The 23,887-nt window shown below is 38.2% G+C and overlaps 1 protein-coding gene across 1 annotated transcript in view; it reads right to left on the bottom strand.

The window, feature by feature from the left end:
- kiaa0825 (KIAA0825 ortholog) overlaps window positions 1–23,887 on the bottom strand; it is a 122,100-nt gene that overhangs the window by 87,972 nt on the left and 10,241 nt on the right. The window contains 5 exon segments of the mRNA XM_026211120.1: window positions 4,299–4,508; window positions 4,933–5,018; window positions 7,261–7,431; window positions 18,978–19,656; window positions 19,787–19,955. Of these exon segments, the coding sequence (XP_026066905.1) occupies window positions 4,299–4,508; window positions 4,933–5,018; window positions 7,261–7,431; window positions 18,978–19,656; window positions 19,787–19,955 (1,315 nt within the window).

The following is a 23,887-nucleotide window of genomic DNA, read 5'->3' on the forward strand; positions in this document are numbered from 1 at the left end:
GTGCAATGCTGACCTCATATGTCATCCTCCAAGAACTGCTTCCTTGTACTGGTGCAAGCTATATTAAAGTGATTATAACGTTTGAATATGGATATTTTTCTTACAAAAACACACTGATTCACTACAGGAGGCCTTTGTTCACCCCCTGGAGCAGTGTGAGACACTTATTTTACGGATTGGCGCTTTTTATTTAACTTCTTTTGGACTGAGGCAATAAGTTTATGACATTAACTAGATAAAAAGACAATATGATATTTTTATGTATTTAGTAAATTTTAGTAACTATTATATATATATATATATATATATATATATATATATATATATATATATATATATATATAAAATGTTAAATTAACATGTTTTACAAAATACTGCTGGAATACTGCTGGAATTTAGAAATTATCTTTTTTCTTGTTATACTAGCCATAATATTATATTACTGATAGTATTAATACATGTAATCAACTTAATCATTTTAATAAGCTGTAACTATAAATAAAAAATAAAACAGTGGCATGATCCATTGATTTAACAATTAAGTAAATATCTGAGGTAATTAAATAAAAAGTCATTAAAAAACGAATTAACATTAAATTATAATTATTATACAGAATTATTATAAATATAATTCATAAATATTATCAAACTTATAATTATATGGTATGTATCAAGAAAATATTGCTTCAAGTTACTATAGTTACAAGTGAAAAAAAAATACTGGCACAACATTAAAACTTATTATACTAAATATTAACATCAAAATAGTCAGTGGCAAATGTTTTTACATCTGATTTCTCCTGCCTCTTCACATCACTTCAGTGTTTATGGATTTCATATCCCATAAAGATTTGGCACTCTATATGGATACTAATACGATAACCGGTAACATTTTTTTTTACCAGTGCTGCTTTTGACATCCAAAAGCATCCTGAGAGACCTTGCCAAACCGGAAGCCCCTACAGGCTGAACAGGTCTTGAAACTGGACAGTGAGTCGATAACAGGCTGAGTGTTGTTGTTATAAGCTTAGCGGGAAGTGTGAGAGAGATGTGGGCGAGAATGCAAAGATTCGCCCCAATCCAAGGTGATGAGGACCCGAGAGGTGTCGGTGAGATTTATGGCTTTCTAAAGCCTGCTGCTCCGGTTCGGAGAACCCTTAACTAGAGCAGATCAAAGATATGGATTCCAATAGGACAGCCACCGCAAGGTTATTTCTCAGCAAAGCTTTAAAACATTTAAGAGCTCAACTCTGCAGCCGTCTTCTTGCACCTTTGAACGGTGCTAAATCCTTCTCCTCACACAGGGTTAAGGACGATCGTCAACATGAGGTGGTCAATAGCTGGATGGCGGTTTCGGGTTGATAAATGATTCGCTGAAATATTATGCAGACGGGAGGTCTGGTAACTCGGAGAGTTCGAAACAAAGCATGAATGTATGAATATGAATGGCTGAAATATTGATCTCTGTAATACATCTGGACTGACTACGTTCTGGCTAAGTCAGGCCTGGGCTAGCATAATGCTGCCTACTTATGGGCCATGGTGACATGTGTCAAAAAGAAGGGGTTTTGAGACACTCAGAGCAGCAGAGAATGCAAATAAATGCACATGCTAACCTTTGAGATGAGGGCTGCTCATTCTGAAGCACTGACCTACACGTAAATGTGTTGTACAGGTCTTGAGTGTGAACAAATTTTGACACTTGTTAGTGGTGTGGTTCCTGGGGTGTCAGCAGCATGTAGCGACATCAATGAAATGGTATGCACACATTCGACATTTCTTTTTGCTCGAAAGTGTATTTTTTGTTGAGGGCAAAGGTTTAAAAAAGGTTTGCGGGCAGAGGTCAATACTAAACAATGTCTGAAAAAGTAGCAATAAGCATTTACTGTATAAATACACCAGTTTAAAAGTTTGGAGTTTGTAAATTTTTTTAAGGTGTTTGAAGTCTCCTCTGTTTAATTGAAAAATAACTGTGGTTTCAGAAGTTTCATTTATTCCTTTGATAACACTAAATTACTCCAGTTCCCTTAGTATAGCACGATCCTTCAGAAACCATTCTAATATGCTGATTTGGTGATCCAGAAACATTTCTTATTATTATCATCAATGTTGAAAACAGTTGTGGTGTAACCCAAATTTGGACCTCTGTCTTGAGGGCATTGGCTACGTGCTTAAAAGTACAGAACAGTCTGTTTCTGAAGGCCTCAGTTGAACTTTAGACCTAAGAAGACGTCTGCAGAAATAGAAGCAAACAAGCTGAGTATGTGCATCATGTATTTAAATTTGAGGTTAATTTACAGTCTTCTGAGCAATGCTCAAAGTCCAACAAGCAACAACTATCGGCTGACTGTTCTGAAATAGGGAACTGAAACCAGACTGCAGAGCTCATCTGATATTTTTGGATTAATGATTTAACACCTCTTGATATTTGCTGCATAGACGGTTTGTAGTTTTAATCATGAGTTCCTTTGTTTGGCAGAGCTATAAGAGGAGGCAATGCACCCCTCCTGGTTTAGCTCAGGTTGAGTTCAGACTGGACCCTTCTAGCTGGACTTAGTCTTTGCTCACCTTCTTCTTTATCTTTGATTCCGGGCTCACTTGAATACTTCAACTTCTCTCAGGTTTTATTCATCTCAGATATGATTATTATTATATTATTTGTTATTATATGAATATTAGTATAACTTTTGACTTTGGATATACAGGTATTGTTGTATACTTTGTATTATTATTTTTAACATCTTGATTACTTTTGAATATTATAATGCATTTTGTATTACTCTTAATTGGGCAACACCCATCATATATGGATTGCTTTTAAAACTATATTAATATTGGGATTTGTATTTTCTATATTTGAAGCTGATTTTAGTACTTATAAATCTGTTTGTGAGTTATGAGTTGTATTCTCATTTCCTATATTCTTTGAATACATTTGCATACTAAATTACCACCCCCACCGTCTGACATAGATCGAGAGTAAATTTTTTTGCATCAAGTTGCTTACTATTTTCCTGAAAACCTTGATACATTTTGTTCCAGGAATCTTTGATTAATGGAAGGTTCAGAAGAACAGCATTTATTTGAAGTAGAAATCTTTTGGAACAAGTTACAGTCTTTATGTTTAATGCACCCTTGCTAAATACCTTTAATAATTAAAGGGGTCATGAACTGTGAAATCAAAATTCTCTTGATCTTTTGACATACAAGAGGTCATTGTTCAAGTTTCAAGTCTAAAAACAACTTATATTGAAGCCAATCTGCCAAAACGACAGGTTGTGGAATGTGCCACTTTATGATGTAATAGATTGGATAACCTTCGCTTCCACCTTTTCTGAAGAAAATCAACGCCTGCTTCTACATCGATGCCTGTTTAGCCACACCCACCAAGTATTGTAAATAACGATACAAATATAAAATAAAAAATATATATATAATATGTAAATATATATATAGATATATATAGATATATAGATATATAGATATATTGATAACATTATAAGTGGACCTCAGAGAACAACAAAAAAAAAAATTATAATAAATGATCCCTTTCCTTCCAAACCCTCCAACGGTAATGCACAATATGCAATGTAAATGAAAGTGTGTGGGTACATTGTAAACTTTGCTTAAGTTTCATTCTACAAAACTTTGGTCTATTGTGGACATCTATGTTTTTAACAAGAAAAAGGGCAGGTGCAGGAGGCATCCAGGGGCCGAAACACCTGCATCCTATCACAGCTCAGAGGCTGTCCTTTGAGGCTGTGACGGCTCATCAATCTGCCTGAGCTGCAGCGAGTGGAGCTCGTCTCAGACGGGAACCTCCGTGATGAGGGATAAAATGAGGCAAAACACTGGGCGCAGAACAAACCCACAGGACCAGAGAGGCTCCTGCAGCCACGGTGCCTGCTCAGGACGAGCAGACATGTCATGTCACTGTGAACCACTGAAGTATTTCAAAAGAGAAAAGAAATATTTGCAAATTCATCACAAATACCTTCCTCTACAACTCTGTTCCGAAACCTAGTGAGCTGCTTGGACTGCCTTCATTCCTGAGAAGATGCATCCTAATCCATAAGATACTTAAAGGTTGGCAGAACTCAGACAAAGAACAAGAAACATGACACAATTTATTTTAAGCTTAAAATAAACATACTCTAATAAGCATATTAAATATTAGTTGACTATAAGTTATAATTTAATTTAATTACTTTTGTCAGTAATGCGCTTACAGCAAAGATTACATTTTTAAACATAAGAAAATAGGATTGTTCATTTAACATATAAACCACTGATGTTACCTTGGCCACCATCCTGGGAGAGTCTCTTTCCGGGCCATGACTATGGGTAACAGGGGTGACGAGGATGTCGGCAGAGCCCAATGCATGTGTGGCTTCCTCCTGCTGCAGATTCTTATTGCAAACGTCATCCAGCACCACCTTCACACAGTGAGCCATCTGAGGAACAAGGGCTCTGAATGCAGCCCTCCAACCAAACTCCAGGCACACCACCTGAACACACAAGCATAAGTACTGTTGTTGGTCATATGGGAATATATGTTAACGGTTTCAAAATAAAACGCGCATTTAAAGACAATATTACAATACTATAAGGTTATAATGTATTATTACAAGCAGAAAATCTAAGCACTTCTTGCTCATGCCATTTTATATATATATTTCACCAATGATATATTGTTGCTAGGGTGAAATGGAAGGGTTTTCCCTTTTTTGTTACTAGTATTTTGTCTACAATATTTAGGGTTAGAGGTTTACTGAAGTCCATAACCCTGAGTTATAGAAATAAAGATAGCAATAAAGACACATTTAATACATGTCTGCATTTATTTAAATGTCAGGGTTCTTTTAAATGACAGTTAAAAATGTGTTTTACAATACTTTCAGCATTCGTGATTAAATAAGGGATGTGTATCACCTCTGTGCTTTGCGGCACAAGATCAGTAGCGGCTTTGTCTTCTGCTGCCGTCACCTCCATATCATCCCTGACCTTCTTCAGGACCCCTGCATGGAAAAAGCACAAACACACATAATGCATCTACAGTAAACTGTCACGACAGCTTTACCAAAGGAAATGTGCTCCAAATCCTCTAATTTCCAGCTCATTAAAAACATTTCACGCAGGAATCTCTCATGTGTTCTGTTAGCATATTAGCATATGCATTCACGCTCTACATTTGGAAAATAAGTCAATATGCGGGCTGCCAGGGTCAGGCTAGGCTAACATATTAAACTCCTCTGCGCTGTGACGACCTACGAACAACAACGTGATTCGCTCAATAAAACGAGGAAAAGCTAAAAAGCAGACGCAGTAATTGCAACAGTAAGCTTTGTTAAATTCAGAGGCTTTGGAGTTGATTTGAACCCCTGATAGCTATGGCCATATCTGGGCTAATCCATGGAAGGGTTATAGGGAGGATGAATGTGTGTGTGTGCGCGCTTGTTGTGGGCAAATTAAAAGTGCATGCATCAAGGCCGCGTTTTTCTAATCAGACGCTTCGGAAGTGAGACCCCGGGCGAGGCAATTTAGTTGAAGAAGAGAGAGAGTCGAGCCAGGCGAAGGAGAAGAGAAGCAGCCGGCATGTCACTTTTTGACCTTTAAGCCCATCTGATGAATTTCTGGTAATTAAGTCGTTTGATTGGCTGAATTAATGATTTGGATAACTGCCCTTTAAAGGCTGTTTACTTCTCAGTGAATCCAGCCCTTTTCTGCTTGTCCTGTTTTTTAATGTAACCTTTACAGAAATTACTAAACGCACCAGTCACTTTCATAGCAGAAAAAAAAATAAATGGAAATAAATTCCCTGCCTCCTCAATTTGTGTGTGTAGAAGCATGTTTCTACATGCAAAAAAGAAACACACACACACACACACACGCACAGAACAGTAAAAGAGCTGTAAAGAAAGGCGAGGAAACTCTCATTAAAACAAGCATATGTATACTAGGTAGCGCTACAGGCCACCAGTCTGGCTTCATAAGCTGCCTGTAGAGATGTCGCTATTATACGCAGGAATCGGAGGCTTGTCGTATTTAAAGGCTCCGTCGAGCACAATATAGCTCGAGGTTTTCCACTCCCACGGTGACAAATCATTTCACATGTCAGATTTGGAGCAGACTGTTGTCACAAATCTTGATCGGCTGTCATTTATTTACACTATGCTGATATTCATCGGGAAAAAAACCACCACCATATATCTTGTTGACTGGCATAGATCGCATTCAAGTCTGAGAGCAACATAAACCACTTATCTGGATCTGTATATGTTTTCACAGTTGCTTCAGCGGGACATTTGCTTACTTTGGTTGTTTTGTTGATTATGAGATTAAGTACTATAGTTTTTAAAGAGATATTGCAGATCACTAAAAATAATTCTGTCTTCATGTACTCACCCTCATGTCATTCCAAACCTAAATTATTTCTTTTCTTTTGTGAAACGCAAAAAAAAAAAAAAAAAAAAAAAAAAAAAAAAAAGTTTGGGGTTAGGAAGTTTTTTTTATGTTTTTATGTGCAATAAAAATAATAACCCTTTTCTATTTAATACATTTATTCCTATGATGGGAAAGCTGAATTTTCACATGATTCTTCAGAAATCATTCTTATATGCTGATTTGGTGCACATTTCTTATTATCAATGCAGAAAACAGTTCTGCTGCTTAACGTGGAACACTTGATTTTATTTTTACAACTTTAGATGAATAGCAAGTTTGATAGAATTGTATTTATTTTATATATACATTAGTGCTGTCAAATGATTAATCGCGATTAATTGCATCCAAAATAAAAGTTTTTGTTTACATAATATATGCATGTGTTCTGTTTATTATGTACTGTAAATATAAATGCACACGCATTCAGTATATATTTAGAAAATATTTACATGTATATACATTTATATATTTATATTTATATTATATTTGATATTATTAAACATGATTAAACGTTTGACTGCACTAATATAAATCTGTTGTAACATTAAGCATGTATTTACTCTTATTTGCTGTAAAACTATAAAATAGATAAATAAATAAAAATTTACTAATACCTAACATTTCAACACTGGACTACACTTTATTTTTCGAAAAGGAAGTCGTTCAAGTTTGAGGCGACACGAGGGTGATTCAACTGATGACAGGATTTTCCCTTAAAAACTGGACTTCATTACGTCTCACTGACCTGTATCTGACAGATTTGACTCTAGCATGCATATGTGTGTGAAATTGTTAGTAATAGTTGTTAAAGTGAACCTTTGCCACTGCATACTGATTCTCCAGCGCAGTTAAGGAACCCCAGATGGGTTGCCAGGTCCTCCACAGTTTGTTCCAGCTCCAGTAAGGTGTTGGTCAGCTGGGTCAGGCACCTGAGCTGATGGGAGGTAAGGCTGAAGCTTCGCTCTCTCTGGGGAGGATGCTGAGGAGCTGTAGACAGACACAACAAAGAGTCGGTCATGGAAAAAATGTTGACAGACATCTTTGCTGGAAAGAACAGCTTATTTTTTTCTTGAGGTTCTGTGGTGGAGCTTTCAACCACTCTTTCTGCTGAGACCATCACAGACTTGAAAAAACAGTTGAAGACACAACTCTTCTGCGAACACTTAAATAAACCACATCCATAAACAAAGGCTATAAATTAGCTACAAATATTTTCTTCATTTTTACTACACTAGCTTACTCCTGGCATCGGGTACTGCAAATATTGTCGGTTCTTGAATGATTGTTTGTGATGGTTCTCCTTTGAAAGTTACTTTGAATAAAGGAACTTCATAAATGATTAAATGTAAATGCATGTGATAGTTTACCATCAAGACTTCTTTAGTCAAATGGCTGAAGAATGGTTGCACTTGTCGGAAAGATTAAACGGATACATTTTGGAAGGCCATGCTAATCCACCACCTTAACCAGCACCAAACAGTAACTATGCACATATTTGGTTCGTCCAAGTCAAATGCTATTTAGCTTTTAAAGATTTGCCGAACTCTACACAGAGAGTTTCTTTTGGTTAGGGTTTTAGAAGGTTGAAATGTAAGCACATCAACATGAGTCCAGAAAAGTTTTCATTTCATACATTTAAAAGTCTTTCAAGAGGACTTGTCACTGGTAAATAATCTAGCATAATACAATTAAATGTTACCAATATATATATACAAACTGCTTTTGGATTAAGTGTAGCTTTTTATTTATGAAGAAAATTAATTATTTTTATTATTAATGGTTGCCTACAAAACCATTACTGACTCTGACTTATGTGCCCTCTAGAAGCTTGCGCTCTGCAAATAAGTCACTTTATTGTGCCATCCAAGAGGCAAAAAATCATTTTCACAAGCTTTTTTTCAAAACATTTTCCCTCCTGGTTGAATTACATCTTCAAGAATCGGCTAAAACCACATCTCTTCCAAATGTATTTGACCCTCTAATTCTAGCACTCTATACATAAGCTAACTTAGACTTATTATAGCACTTTCATAAAGTTTGCTCTTTTGTTGATTTTGATTGCTTCCATTGTCCTTATTTTTAAGTCACTTTGGTGCTTAAAAATAAAAGTGCTAAATAACTAAATGTAATTGTAAAAGTAAACTATTTCGGTTTCATTAAACTGTTTAAAATGACAGTAAAAACTTTTTTTTTTTTTTTTTAAGTAAAGCAAGGACACATTACTTTATTAAAAAAAAAATGTAACAGAAATATTAACCAGAACTCTTTTCTATAATTTCTGTATAATTGCTTCAAAATATTTTTTTTCATGAAAATTAAAAGATTTTTGGAGACTGATATTGTAAAGGATATCGAAGGTTACCTTGAGGACATTCCATCAACAACTCTGGAATCCAAGATGGCATGTTTCTCAAATAAATGAAATAAATAAGAACTGAAAGACTTTGTGAATGTGCATTTGACACCAGGGAGCTGTGAACCGTGGCCTCGCAATCTACACCAATCCCACAGAGGCAGTAAAGTTTCCCCTCAAATCTACAGTCAAACATTGCTGGCCACAAACTTTCTCCTGTAACCCGCCGATGACCCTCATCTCCAGCGTGGCTCTCCCATTTCTGCAGCTGCCAAAGCCATCACCCAGGGGATGTTCCGCATTAGGCCTGAAGAATGGGCCGCGGAGAAGAGGGCTGCGGTATTTTCAGACACTTCAACAAATACTTTTGTGTGTGCTCTTAAATGACTTCCTCTGACAGAAAAGGCATTGGGGAGTGGATCAGGAAGGCATTAGCCCCGGCTATGAAAGCTCCAGGAAGATTGAGTGGGAAAGCGATGGAGGGAGGGGAGAAATAAAAAGAAAGGAGCCCCAAATAATTGCAACAATATCGCCTCTGGATTCTAACACCATATTGTCACTTTGTTATCAACAAGCCGGCAATATGACAATCTTATTCTTTCATTTCTCTCCAATTTATCAGGCACATACGGTGATCATACATGCATTTGTTTTGGGGGTTTTCTGTGCCATTTTATTTAATTTTGCAAGCCAGCAGATTATAGCGATGCAGAGACTGACCCCATGAGGTGGGTCAGTGAGCGCCTGGAATAAATTCATGCATTTGTGATGTATACATGTTTGTAGGTGTGTGCACATATTTTTTTCACAGGTGAGCGTGTCATACCAGGATCTTGGCTCTTCATTAATGGGGTCCAGAGGGAGACTGTGAGGCAGAACTGGGAGAATGGCTACATGAATGCATGGAGATACACTCCCGCTCATACAAGCACATCAGCCTGTCAGTAAAATCACTCCAAACATCATGACTGAATTACCATAATAAGTGTTTCACTGGCTTAGGATTTGTATGAGCTCGCTTATATTATGCATATATACAGGAACATATATTACATGAATAAACATACAGAGAGAGTAAACAGAACACTTATGTACAGGTTTGTGCAAATTAAGTGTAGTGTATTCCAACGGTGTAAATTAAAACGTATATTTACATAATGAACATCTTCGCTGCATAATGCTGTAGTGAACACTGCGCTGTTAAAAATACTGTGGTTGTGCTAACAGTTATAGATGGAGATGGCTTGTTGGAGGAAACTGTTCTTGCGCCTGATGTTCTGGTGCCCAGTGCTCTGCAACGCCTTCATCTGTATAAGTGGGGTCTACGATGAGTTTTCTTGCCTTTTTCTCACAATTGATAAAGTCTCAAAGAAACAGTCCAGTTAAAAATGTGCATTTTATCACTTTAGGTGTGGTCACATTAGCAAAAATGTTTGTCCATTGTCAATAGAGTTGCGATGTATGAAGCACAGCTCACAAAGAAGTCACTTGAAATCCAAGCGTTCTTGGCGCTAACATCCTCGTGGTTAGTGTGATGACATATAGCGCAACTGTGCTCGTGGCGACCCGAGTCCCGAGGTCCTTTGCCAATCCCACTCCCCTCTTTCCACTCAGTGCTTTCCTGTCCACTCTCTACTGTCCTATCTAATAAAGGCATAAAAGCCATTAAGTATAACAAAAAAAAAAAAAAACCTACTCAGAGAATCTACATTACCAACTTGAACCTGGTGTGAAATCTGCTTGAAAAATTGATTTGTCCTTACAAAAATTCAAAATTGAATTAATCTTAAATCACTCTGCTTCAAATGCCTGTTATTTTACAAATTATGATTGTAGTATATATATATATACACAGTACAGACCAAAAGTTTGGACACACCTTCTCATTCAAAGAGTTTTCTTTATAAAACATATTTCTTTAAATTGTAGAGTCACACTGAAGAAGGAGAGTGATGGGGTGCTGCGCCAGATGACCTGGCCTCCACAGTCACTGGACCTGAACCCAATCGAGATGGTTTAGGGGTGAGCTGGACCGCAGACTGAAGGCAAAAGGGTCAACAAGTGCTAAGAATCTCTCGGGAACTCCTTCAAGACTGTTGGAAGACCATTTCAGGTGACTACTTCTTGAAGCTCATCAAGAGAATGCCAAGAGTGTGCAAAGCAGTAATCAAAGCAAAGTTGGCTACTTTGAAGAACCTACAATATGACATATTTTCAGTTGTTTCACACTTTTTTGTTATATATATAATTCCATATATAATTCCACATTACAATTTTCATAGTCATGAAAATAAATAAAACTCATATATATATATATATATATATATATATATATATATATATATATATATATATATATATATATATATATAATAACAATTTAATTGAAAAGAACGCATTTATTGTATGGGCAAACTTTATGATATTTTAAATTTTTGGACAATTTGGACATTATACAGTAAACCACTTGTTCTTAATGGAAAAGAGCCGCTCTATTTTCTAAAGTCATATTGGTTTGGATAAAGGGTGAGTAAATACTGACTTTTTTTTTTTTTGGTAAACTATACCTTAATAGAGAACAGACTAAAAAAAATGAGGAGAAACAAGAGATGTGCCTGATCAGCTCTGAATGTCAGCATCTTGTAATTATAGCAGCTCTGTTTTAATCAACGCATTGATGTTACCTGCACACATTTCTTATTTCCTATAGCCAAATCCTTACATCACTGTTACAATCAAAGTTAATTTTCTATTTCAGGACAATTAATGACACAGCCTTCTACATACATTGCAAAATGTTTCAAAACCTAACATCCATCATCCATCTCCATCCCTCTAAGAGGTGTCCTTGAACCCCACCCGTCCTCTACACCCCAACCACTAACTCACACTTAGAGCGGCCATCTCACCTTTATGTTTAATGCTCTGCTGTCATTCTATCTTGTCTTTTCCTCTCACCCAGCCATTGTCTGGCTATTTATTACCCCGCCATTAACGGCTTATTAGGGCCTCTCTCATAGCTAACCATTAGGAGTCTTGTGTGGGAGGATGGCCCAGCTACTGAAGCCATAATGGGGGTTATTACAACACGCTGATGGGGTGGAGGTGTTGAAGGTGTTGAGAGCAGTGATACGTGTCGTTTACTGTGAAAAGAGCTGAGAGTCAGGGCCTCGCCGGGGTCGTTAAAAGGGCATTGCACTCATAGCAGATGTAGTAAAAGAGGGAAGGCCTGGGAGCACAGTAGATAGATGGAACAACGGACGGAGGAGGCAAAAGTCTTTAACCGAACACTGCTCAAGTGTTTGAGAAATATCTATAAAGAGCAGCAGGGAATTCACACATTAGAACTAAATACAATTATAATGCAAGAGAGATCGGGCAACTGAGGAAAGTAAAAGCTTTACCCGAGTACATTATTTTCAAGAATGTAAGAGTGCTGAATATACTTTTGAGAAGGATGACCTGAGGAAGCTTACATAAAGCTCTAAGTGCTTTGTGGGCAACTGTTACACAATAAAAAAAACCTGTGCATTGTTCAGTATGGGGAGAAGATTAAAGACTGCAGGTTTGAACCTTGAAAAGGATGATCCACGAGCAATCACCCTTTTGCTCTTGATTAAGATTAGGGGAAAGATTTAAACAACAATAACATAATTTTTTTATTAAAATAAAATTATTCATTCATCCTTGTGTCATCAAGTACTGCTTCCAAACTAATGCCATTGGTTAAGCCACTCGTGATATATTTGACTGGTCAGGATGATCAGACAAACAGAGAAATGATTTAAAGACATTTCAACTGCAGTGTTCCTTTTAAAGGTACATATACAGTTCACATTCATATTGTTCCAAACCTATATGACTTTCTTTCTTCTGCAGAACACAAAAAAAGCTATATATATATTTTTTTTTTAAGGAAATTTTTTTATGTTCCACAGAAGAAAATTAAGCAGGTTTTTAACAACACAAGGGTGACAACATTTGAAAAGCCGCATGATTTTCAGTTGACCTAGAGTTACTTGATGAAGTTTCTATCCAATAAAATGTTTTAGAGCTTGGCATAATTAGAAAAATATAGGCTATTCAGTATAAATTGCATGACTTTTTCGTATGAAAAAAAATCCCATTTAGATTAGGCTACCTGATTTATTAAGCGAGAGTTTGGTTCTTCAAATAAATGCATTTGTATATAATTTGATTACAAATATCTTGTGTTGTTTTGCCTCAAATGTTCATTTATATTGAGGCCTCCTTGGACGTTCACTGAAGCATTTTGGGTTCCTCTTAGAACCTTTCAGTAAAACATTCTTAAAATATATATTTTTTATTTTCCTGGTATGAAGAACATTTTCCAATATATCGAACCTTTTGTACAATTGGAAGGTTCCATGGTTGTTTAAGGTTCTTCATGTAACCATAGATGCCAGTAAAGAACATTTCTTTTTTATGAGTATAGAGACATTCCATGAAAGTTACAGCACATCAAGCATGGTTGCGAGGAATAATGACTGATAATAAATGAAATTACTTGCAAAGCCATATCGTTTTTCTTCAAATGTGTTCTTCGGCATAAAAAAAGCCTTTTGTAAACTATTCACGTCACACTTGCTTTGACTAGAAGGGGGGAGGCAGTGAAAAATGGCACAAAGAAAAGGAGAGAGAGAGCTAGGGAGAGAAAAGAAGAAGAAAGAAAGAATCGTAGGGGAGGCTGGGAAATCCCCAAACAGTTGTTATTGATTCCAGTGTTTACGGGCAGATAGTTTAGTGCCGTTTACAAAACAGAACAGATGCAGCCAGTGAGCAAAAAGGTAAACAATTGCTGTGTGGCAGGTTGCCAAATCCCCGGCCTGGTGTATTAAACTCACACTGAAGTGCATTTCCCCTTTGGGTTACACTCGCTGCCACTTCATCTCCTCCATGCCTGCTCCCTCATTTCTTCTTTCATTCTCCTTTCCTCCGTCTCTCTTACACACACACACACACACACACAGACCCAGCTCTCGCTGGCTGGCTTGTCCTGCTCTGACCCTTGAGGCCGTGTTCTGCCTAGCTGGGCCATTAGTGCAGGGAATTGTATGTGTCTGACATGGCCCTAAAAGCAATTATTAAATGCTTTTCTCCAAATGTTGCCCGGCATCTTTAGGGAATGGGCAATCACGCAACAATTTAGCCACTGATTTCATTTCCTCCCTCTCTTATATTGGTGTTGATTGGCCTCTCTGGCAGGAAAGTGGAAAAAGAGAGAGAGGCCGATCTTAAAAAGACACGACGGGCGTTCAGCTGCGTTCCTGTTCCTGACGTGTGGCCTGACCCTGAACATTAGCCATTCAGAAAAAGCCTCATTTATCCACCAGCCACGTCTAAGACGCGCTCTACGCCGCCTGTGAGTGACAGCGCCACAACGACTCTGCCAAGTGTCACAGACAGACATCCGTACAGATGCGGATGCTCTGGGGATTAGAGATGGGTTTTTTTACATTTCCCATGATATTGGAAGGAGCTGAAAAAGAGAAAAAGCAAGCTGGAAAAGCACGTAGCTAGCTGTAAATGCAAAGATCAGTTCAGTCTCATATAACAGGACATGTGCTCTTGGTGGTGTTGTGGTTGGCGGGGCCCCGGGGCTTGAAGCGGCCACATGTGGAGCCCCCTGACGGCCTGAGGGAGTCTGGCTGCTGTGGCATGCAGAGGGTTGTCTGTTGCAGCCCACTGCTCACTGAGACAGACGGCATTATAAGCTGCTCCACTGACACACACTAAACTGGCTCCTTCAATGCCAGAGGCACAGTCCAGCTGGGATGCAGTAGGGGGTGGTCCGCCCTTCTTGAGGTAAAAAAATAAATAAAATGGCAGGTTTTGATATCTTTATTAATGCGTTACAGGGAGGAGTAACTGGTGTTGTGAGTCTCCACTTCTGTCTATTTTTGGCAGCATTAGATGCAATTCTGTAGCCATAGGTTAGTCAAATTTACTAAAACAAAATCAGTGGCAGGTATAACAGAACCGCTTGACATATTTGAACAATTACTGAGAAATACACAGTGAACCCACAGGTAAACAACTTCACATAAATCACATTATGATACTGATTAACACACAGTAAACAAAACATTATGGAATGGTGAAGACAAAAAAAAAAAAAAAAAAAAAAAACTCTGAATCACCGTTTAACAGGATTTTCCATGTTAAATAAAAGTTATGTTATATGTGACACAAATCACAAACAGCCACAGAAAATAATTTGAACTGTACTTCAGTTTTTAAAAACTAGAAATTTTAAAAGAACAGTATTTATTTATGAATACATTTAGTTTGAATGGTAGTGTATGTGCAATGGAAGGTTTTTTTTGGGGGGGTTGTTAGTTTTCAGACTACCTGCACATTACTGCATTAAAAAATGATGTATCCCCTCTGACAACACGTTACATAAATACCGTGTGGCGTAAATGTCTGATACCACTAGTGAAAATGCTTTTGAATTGCATTTTATGTTCATTGCATACCGAAGTTATCAGCATACAAACTACAGCGAAATGTTATAGTGTAAAAATGCAACATTTCAGAATGTTTCAGTACTATTTGGTTTGCCCCCCTTTTGCTTTAAAAAAAAAAAAATCCACCTAAAGAACATGCTCCCCATCATGATCGAGATGATTCAAAGAGCATCTTGAGCTCCAGTGGAAAAACATCTGACCGTCTGTACACATGCTCACAAACTTACTTATTTTAGTAGTGACCTAGAAAGCAAGACTTACGAAGTTGTCATGTTTATTGTTTTAATCATAAGAAAAACTGAAATGTTCTGTTTAACCTTCCAGATTTTCAGTGAAGTCTCATAGTTTTGGACCCTACTGTATGTTATACAAACTGAAAACCTTGCCCTACCAAAAAGTGAGTGAAGTAATATTGATTTTCTGTAAGCTTTACTGTACATTAAAAAAAAGAGTCTCCTTTGAAATATGCAGCACATCACAGAAATCTATATTTCTTCTTCAGGCTGAATTGAAAATGACATATATGTGAAATATCCAGTGTCTGTGTGTTTCAAATACAGCATGTAATGTGCGCATACACTGTATATGTGCAAGAACATACAAACATCAGCCAGATCTTATTTTCTCTCTCTCACACAAACACACACGCACGCACACACACACACACACACACACACACACAATACACTATCTGTCTCTCACTTCCACCTTTTCAGTTCTTTATCCTGTCTGCTACAAATCCACTGAGGTGTGATAGTAAGGATTTAAACTCCTCATTGTTCCAGATCAGCTGACCTGTATGGCAGTCTCCTGAGCCCAGCCCTCACCCCATTACCTCTAAGAAAAAGTGGAGTGGAAAAAAAGACGACATAAAGTGAGAGGGATGAAAAGCAAGGGATGGAAGAAGATGGGTACAAAGGGCTGAGACTCCCACATCTGGTGAAGGAGGGGGGGAACAAAGTCTGTTCATCCCTTTCAGATGGAGGGGTTAAAGGAACTGGCATATCTGCGCATGAAAAGCTGTTAAATGCTTCAGTGCCTTGACAGTGTGTGATGCCAGGAGCGGCATCGCTCCCGTGGGACAGCGCGTCAAGATTCACCCCCCTTCCCCACAACCCCACCACCACCACTTCTCCCAGACAGGCTTTCCGCGGAAATATGGAGAATGAATAAAGCACAATAAATATCACCTAACAAGACAAAGAAGAGAAACGGCAGGTTGTTTTGATGCCTTCCATTGAAAGCGTACCGTTTATTCGTCATTTACTTCAGCTATGTTGCTAAAACACAAACCCTGCAACCATCAAAAACTGTCAAAGCATTCATTGTTTGATTTCACCTCATGTTTAGATTTCCTGAGACATTTGTTAGCTGGAAAACCAGCCATAAAGAGGCATGTGACAACTATTTCAATCATTAAATTTTGCCTACGGGCTTCTGGTACAGAGTTGTAAGTACATTATTTATATACTCATAAGTGTCTGAAACACATTACAGTCACTTTCCAGCAATACACACTTGCAGTGCCCCTGTTATTGTGTTTGAAGGATTGTTGGGCCCTTTATAGGTCTGTGGACCTGAATTAAGTGGCCCCATGGACACAGGGCCAATTATTGAGCCCTACTGCTCCCTCATTCTGTCTTTACAGTGGGAAAATGAGGAAAAGTGTCTGCTGCTTGTAAAAATTAGTGAATTGTGGCAGGAATGTGAATTAAATGGAAGAGGAGCCCTAATGAGTCCATTCAAAAATGGACAGTGACGTCTCTAGAAGGAGTATAAGTGAGTCTAATACTGATCTGTCAATACTTGGCATAATATCAGTAGAACAGAGAAAAAAAAAAAAGATAATAAAATAAGATAATAAAACGGTGATTGTTACAATCCTTTAAATATGATTTAAAAGATGCCTGGAAGTAAGGAATATTTATATGTGACCCTAAAACCCCAAAACCAGTCATAAAAAGCACTGGTTTATTTCTAGCAATAGCCAACAATACATTGTATGGGTCAAAAAAAAAATGTATGCCAAAAATTATTAGGATATTGAGTAAAGATCATATTACATGAAGATATTTTGTAAATGTCCTACTGTAAATATATCAAAACTTAATTTTTGATTAGTAATATGCATTGCTATGGACTTAATTTGGACATCTTTAAAGGCAATTTTCTTGTTTGTTTGTTTTGCACCCTCAGATTCCAGATATTGTAATAATTATATCTCAGCCAAATATTGTCCTTTCCTAACAAACCATATATCAATGGAAAGCTTATTTGGAAAAATGATGGAAAGATGATGTATATATCTCAGTTTCCAAAAAGTGACCCTTATGACTTGTTTTGTGGTTCAGGGTCACATATTGTACTAGTTTCATGTAGTTAGACATTTGGTTATCAGCATGAAGTCTAATTCCCTTTGCAGTTTATTTCAAAAGTTCCCAGAAACAGCTGCACACATCCACAATCTGTTTTTTCATGTGATTTTTAGGGTTAGGTGTAGTGATCAACCCAAAAATTGCCAACCCCCCATTTTTTTGGCATTCAATGATAAATTTTTTCTGTCTGGCCAACAAGTGTCAGAGAATAACTTTTATTCTGACAGCTCCAGCAACTTTATTTTGGCAGTTCCAAGAACCATAAACACACTTCTGCCAATGCTAAGAATGCTAACACTTAAAAAAAAATAATTGATACCAACCAATAGCTTTTTTTTTTTTTCGTTTGGCCAATAAGTGTAGGAAAAGGACTTTTGTTCTGAAAATGTTTAGAGTGTTGTGTACAATGATTCATTCAACTCAAGACACAGTTTCTCCATTTTCATTAATTTAACAGTTACAAGAAATCAAAAATAGTTTGGAAAGTTTTTGTAAGCACTGGTGCAATGTGCTAAGTTAACATTAGCTTGCAAGCATCTCAAACAAAAATATAAATATCTTTCAAAGGTTTGAAGCCATAAACCAAGCAAACTTTATGCAGCAAAGAGCTCTTTTTCAGAGGGCGCCAAAAAATCTGTACACCTAAACTACAGGAAATAATATACTCTATACCAGTCAAAGTCTTCTGAAAAAAAAGAAGAGGTTTACTTCCAGTGGACTACTGAAATTTCCAGTTCAAGAGTGAGTGGCACCCTGGCACCCTGCACCAAAAAGACTACCACAGCATGTTGGAGCCATGCAATACCCTCTGGTACATGAGTTGGTCAGGGGTTCAACCTACAGCTAGATAATGACCCACAACATACCTCCAGGCTATGTTAGAACTACCTCAGAAGTAAAGGCTTCAAATCAGGGAATGGTCAGCACAGTCTCCAGACTTAAACCCTATCGAGTTGGTTTGGGATGAACTGGACAGAAGGGTGAAAGCAAAGAAACCTCCAAGTGCAACACATTTGTGGAAACTTCTGCATCAGTGTTTGGAAAAACTTTACAAACAAAATTTAGTTTTCATTAAAAAACAAGTGTGTTCCGCTATTATTTCTACCAAGGGTACTACTCTTAGTCAAAAAGTTGATTCTCCAATTGTTTATTTGTTCTATTATTTCATTTCAAAGCACAGTGAGACATTAAACTATTTAAACGTCAATAACAACAACTTTTCTGTACTTTAGCGGTCAGCCAAACCGATTAAAACAATTTTAATTACTTCCAGTTTTATGTGCAAAATGAAGATTAGAGCATTAAGCCACTGACCTACAGCAGACTTCTTGCTGGACATCTTGCCTCCTTTCATGCTGTGCGTAGTGTTGTCTTTCAGTGCGGTCTCGACCTCCTTGTCCATCAGCACACCTAGTTCCTGTGCCACTGTGTTCAGGTAGACGTGGTTAAGGAAGGCAATGATCTTATGTGGTTCTGCAACTCCATTAAGCACATGTATTTCCTCCCGAAGCATTGAGCAAAGAGCTGGAGAGGCGGTTTGAAAGCCCAGAGTCAGTCTGTCGAAGCCCTTCTGCCCACCTGGAATGCAGCTCTGGCAGTTTTGGAGAACACTGAGGACGGCCTTGATCTGAAGCTGCGTGTACCAGCTGAAGACCTTTGTTTCAGGGTAGAGGAATAACAGTTGCTGAAGGTAGAAGATCTTCTGAGGAACCTTGGTCCCAACACTCAGTTCTCCCTCAGTCTTGCTTGGTTCAGTCATCATCTGGAGTTTGCGAAGTAAGTGGCTCCGCAATGAGAAACGAACATCATCCCATGCCTTCCGGACTTCCAAAGCAAGGTCATCACATGGCATGGATAAGTTAGGAGATGAGGAATGCTCTTCGCTAGATGCAGGGCAGGAAGTAGGGAAAGCAACGCCACATTGAGTAGAGATGTTCAGTAGTAAATGTAGAATAGCCTCTTCAAAAGCATCCTCTGCCTTTAGTGAGTTTTGCTGTTAAAATATACGACAGAGAGTATTAAAAACGTCAAGAACTGAATATGAAATCAATACTATTCCAAAACATGTCATGATGATGTCTGTTGGGAAGATTGCATTTGGGGTTAAGTATGGTTTTGATCACCAAAGCTCGAAGGAAGTCCAGAAGCTCTTGGTGTCCCGTAGCCACTGGTTTCAGGATGCTCAAGTTGCGCTGACTAAACCACTGGAGGCATTCTATTGGACTGGGAACTCTCTCTCCGCTACTGGCCTCTCCAACCTTGGCCTGCAGTTCCTTCAGGTTCTGTTCAATACTATAATAAAAGGAAGAAGCACACACTCTCAAGAATGGGTACAAACTCTGCATAAAATTCATAAATGTAAGTGATTTACTTTTACTGTCACAATTATTTAATCTTAATGGCACTAAATCAACTTACAGCAATATTAAAATAGTCATGTCCCAGGGTTCAAAGATTTGTTCTGCAGACTCATTTACATCAGTAGTTCAGATTTTTACTTGCCCTGCATACTTGTTTGCTGACCTCCACATACATACATACATAATAGCCAAGTGGCATTGGAGTACAGAAAAGGCTGAGAAAAAATGTTGGAAGCTGTTTATCTAATTTACAAAGTTGCATACAATTGTGATAAGGAAATTCTCAAATCTAGGCCCACGTGATCTGCACTTTTATGTAGATGAAATATGCATAAATTTGAATTTGAAAAAAAATTATAATAAAATAAAATATTTGGAAAATGTAATTAAAAACATTCATTCAACATTCAAGTTTGAAAACTGCTTACATTGATCCACTTCTTCTATCAATAAAATGCCAAAAAAATAAAAAAATAACACAACATGGACATCCGGTTTAGAAAATCTTTGTCTGACTTCACATTGCGCAGTTGAATTACACTGAACTTTTAGCACTGAAATAATTTTTATACACCCTCACAATTTGTTACATGCGAGCTGTCCCTTTAAACTCAAGTACACTCCGGTTAATGTCACTCTACAGCTGATATCAGCCACATCGGGGCTAATGAACACAGACATCAATATATCAGTTGTGTGTGCGTGTTTCGGCATGTGGCACATCTCTCTCAACGACACAGGATGAGTCGATCTTCCTCATAACCACACGGCATCAGCACTTCTGTCTCCTTCTATCCGTGAAAAATGAGACATGACACAAAGCCGTAAAGCCATACAGGTACATACACACACACATACAAACCCTTACAAAGCGACATAAACCACTGCTGTAAACACCACGGCTATGCACGAGTCCAGATGCCTTCGAATGGCAGCTTATTAAATTCCATTTAAACCTGACACAGTTTTACTTCCTCGAAAAAAGAGAGCAAACATAAAGTGAACATAAAGGGCTGTTAATTTTAACGATATGCAGCTGAATAATGTAGAAAGCAAAGACGAAGAGGGCTCTTTCCGTTGGTTAAAATGCAAGGTTGGCGACAGGAATCCAACAAATGTGTCTCTTTTTGTAGTAAAAAGGAAATATGTGTGACGAGAGGACCGTGCTGGAGAAGCAAATCTTCCCATTCTGTTTAATGAACAGCCTAAAGCTCGCTGTAAAAACACAAGCGCTAACAGGGAACATAAAAATTCAGTTTTACACACTAAAGATGCTGTCGACACAGACACACAAACAAAACTGCCCTTTTATAGTGATGAAATTCCTCTTATAGTCAACGCGTGTTGACAAAAGCAGCCAAATTGTATTTAAATGTGCGGATTTACTTTGTTGTACCAGTTTGGTATATTTTGAGAAGTTCTGTGTGAACTATGGTGTTCTGAACATGTTCATGGCAATTATTTGCTCCTCTGTGTTTTCTGTGAACGTTGTTAACTCAAGGATATCGCTCAGCTTAGCTCTTATACATTAGTTAAGTGTAGCCATCCAGAGCTAGCAGAAAGGCAGATATACTGACTAAGTCTGTTTAATGTTTCTAATAAAATAAGGATTTGTGCTCAGAGCCGGTGCTGAGCCAGGCGTCACCCCAGGACTCTGCTCAAACAGCAGGGTCTAAACGAGCTTCCATCTGTGCAGCCACACAACGCTAAAACTTCATAAAAGTCCCATCTCTCATCCGCACACACTTCTGCGTAATCCTCTGTGTATCGGCGCTGGATGGGGTCAGCGATCACTGAAGGCGAGTCACGGACAGTGTTGGTCTGAGCACTCATGAGGACTGGCATCAATCAAAGGGGCAGCTGCTGTCAAACTTCTGCCCGGCTGCCACTGATGATGTGTCAGAGTTTCACATTGCAGCAATAAATATTTAAGGGACATGCTTCACATATGAATAGATCATCACAGATGGGATCAAAATGAGTAACTTTCAAAATAAATAAATAAATACAATCAGATTAAAGGAGCTTTTGGGAAACTTTTAGCAACTCTTTGAATAAAGTCTGCATATATAAAGCATTCTATTTATCCCTCCTAAATATTATTTTTGAAAAATTGTAATCCAATCATCCTAGAACAAGCGGTTTATTTCCCCCTCATGATCACTGTCACATTGGGAACTCGCCTTTTATTGGATACCGATGCGACCCAGCACAGCACCAAATATCATAAAATTACAAATAACTTTAAAAAAATAAAATAAATAAAAACAACAAACATTTGTTAATATTAAATATTATGTAATTACAATAGTTTGTTGCAGTCCGCTCGTTGGAAACCACTGCCTTATCATACCCTATGCAATCTTTTTTTGTCACCATATTTACTAACAACAGTAAAATACATTGTACTATTTTCCCATAAAGAGACCTATAAAGAGTATAATACTTGACACAATATAATATATTAGATTGAGCACTGGTCCTTTTTTATTTATGGATTGCTCTTTAACGATGTAGCTAAGAATATGAACATTTCACAACTATGAATTATGAATACATACAACTAATTATAGGTACATACAATACAAAAAAAATACAACATTTATACAAAAAATAAAGGTGAACAGACATTTTTCTGTGGAAAAGATGAAGTCAAGACAAAATTCCCTATCATCTGACCTCACCTGAAGAGGAGTGTTAACCCCCTCTAGATTAATCAGATCCAATAACACGATTTTCACTGATTCGGACAGCCACACACAACAAGAAAGAAAGAACAGAGGCAGACAGAGAGAGAGAGAGACCGTCTCAGAGAAACACACAGACTAAAGCCAAAAAGACCGTCAACAGCCTCACATGCACACAAAAAAATTCCTGATTAATCTACCCTTTAAATCAAACAACAACAAAAGAGGAAGTTGAAAGGAATTTCAGGGAGACCAGCTCCACACAAAACCCTGAGCGCAGAGACTAGCGAAAGCTCCCTTAAGCCTCATTCTCTGCTTCCTCCCTGTCTGCCAATCACGCTTCCAAAAACTGTAATTGTTTTTCAAATCCGCACAAACCAGACATGACAGACCAGGTAAAGAGAGAGCGAGAGGGTGGAGGGGGGGGGAGAGAACAAGAGGACTAGAAAGAAAGAGAGAGGCAACGGGAGTCTTTTATTAAATATGATGGCATGTTTCACAGCTCTCTGCCTTACAGAAACCCAATACACTGATTAGTCAGCGCTTTGACGTTATCTTAAGTTCCTTGTCAAAATTAATTTAGTGTGGGTGGGCTGTCGCGCTCCAGGAGAGTGAAGCTGAGAAGGAAATAGCAGGGTAAGAGGGAGGGAGAGGAAAAGATCTCTTTCAAATAACCCCCAGCTTCAGTGAGCACCAAGTCATGTGCCCAGGAAACAAATAGCCTATCTGGGAGCTATCAAAGAAGGCCTCTCTTTTCCTGAATATGCCGGACCCAATGAGACCTGTGAAAGTGGATCCCGCTGACTGTAGATCTGGCCTGCTTAGCCTCCTCCGGTGCCAAACCCCCAACGGGTTATTTGTCAGGACGCACACACGAGGTAAATTGGCATGCCACTGCGGCTATCTTCCATAAGCCGGGTTGAAATCCGAAGCCCGGCCTCCTGTCGCTGGACTATAGCTGACACTTCATTAGGAGCCGGCGTACTGCCGGTGGCCTCCCTGAGTGTCCGATTTGATGAAGCTTAATGGATAACAGCGTTTCAATTTGGGAGATCCAAGGCTGTTTGACAGGCTATCTTAATCTCCTTCAATTAGGAAGTGGCTCTTAGGCAAATCTCCGACATCCTAGAACCGAGAGGAGGCGGCCCGTCTCGTTGACCCATAAATGGGTTAGGAC

Source organism: Carassius auratus, chromosome 30, assembly GCF_003368295.1.
Source record: "Carassius auratus strain Wakin chromosome 30, ASM336829v1, whole genome shotgun sequence".
Classification (NCBI taxonomy): domain Eukaryota; kingdom Metazoa; phylum Chordata; class Actinopteri; order Cypriniformes; family Cyprinidae; genus Carassius; species Carassius auratus.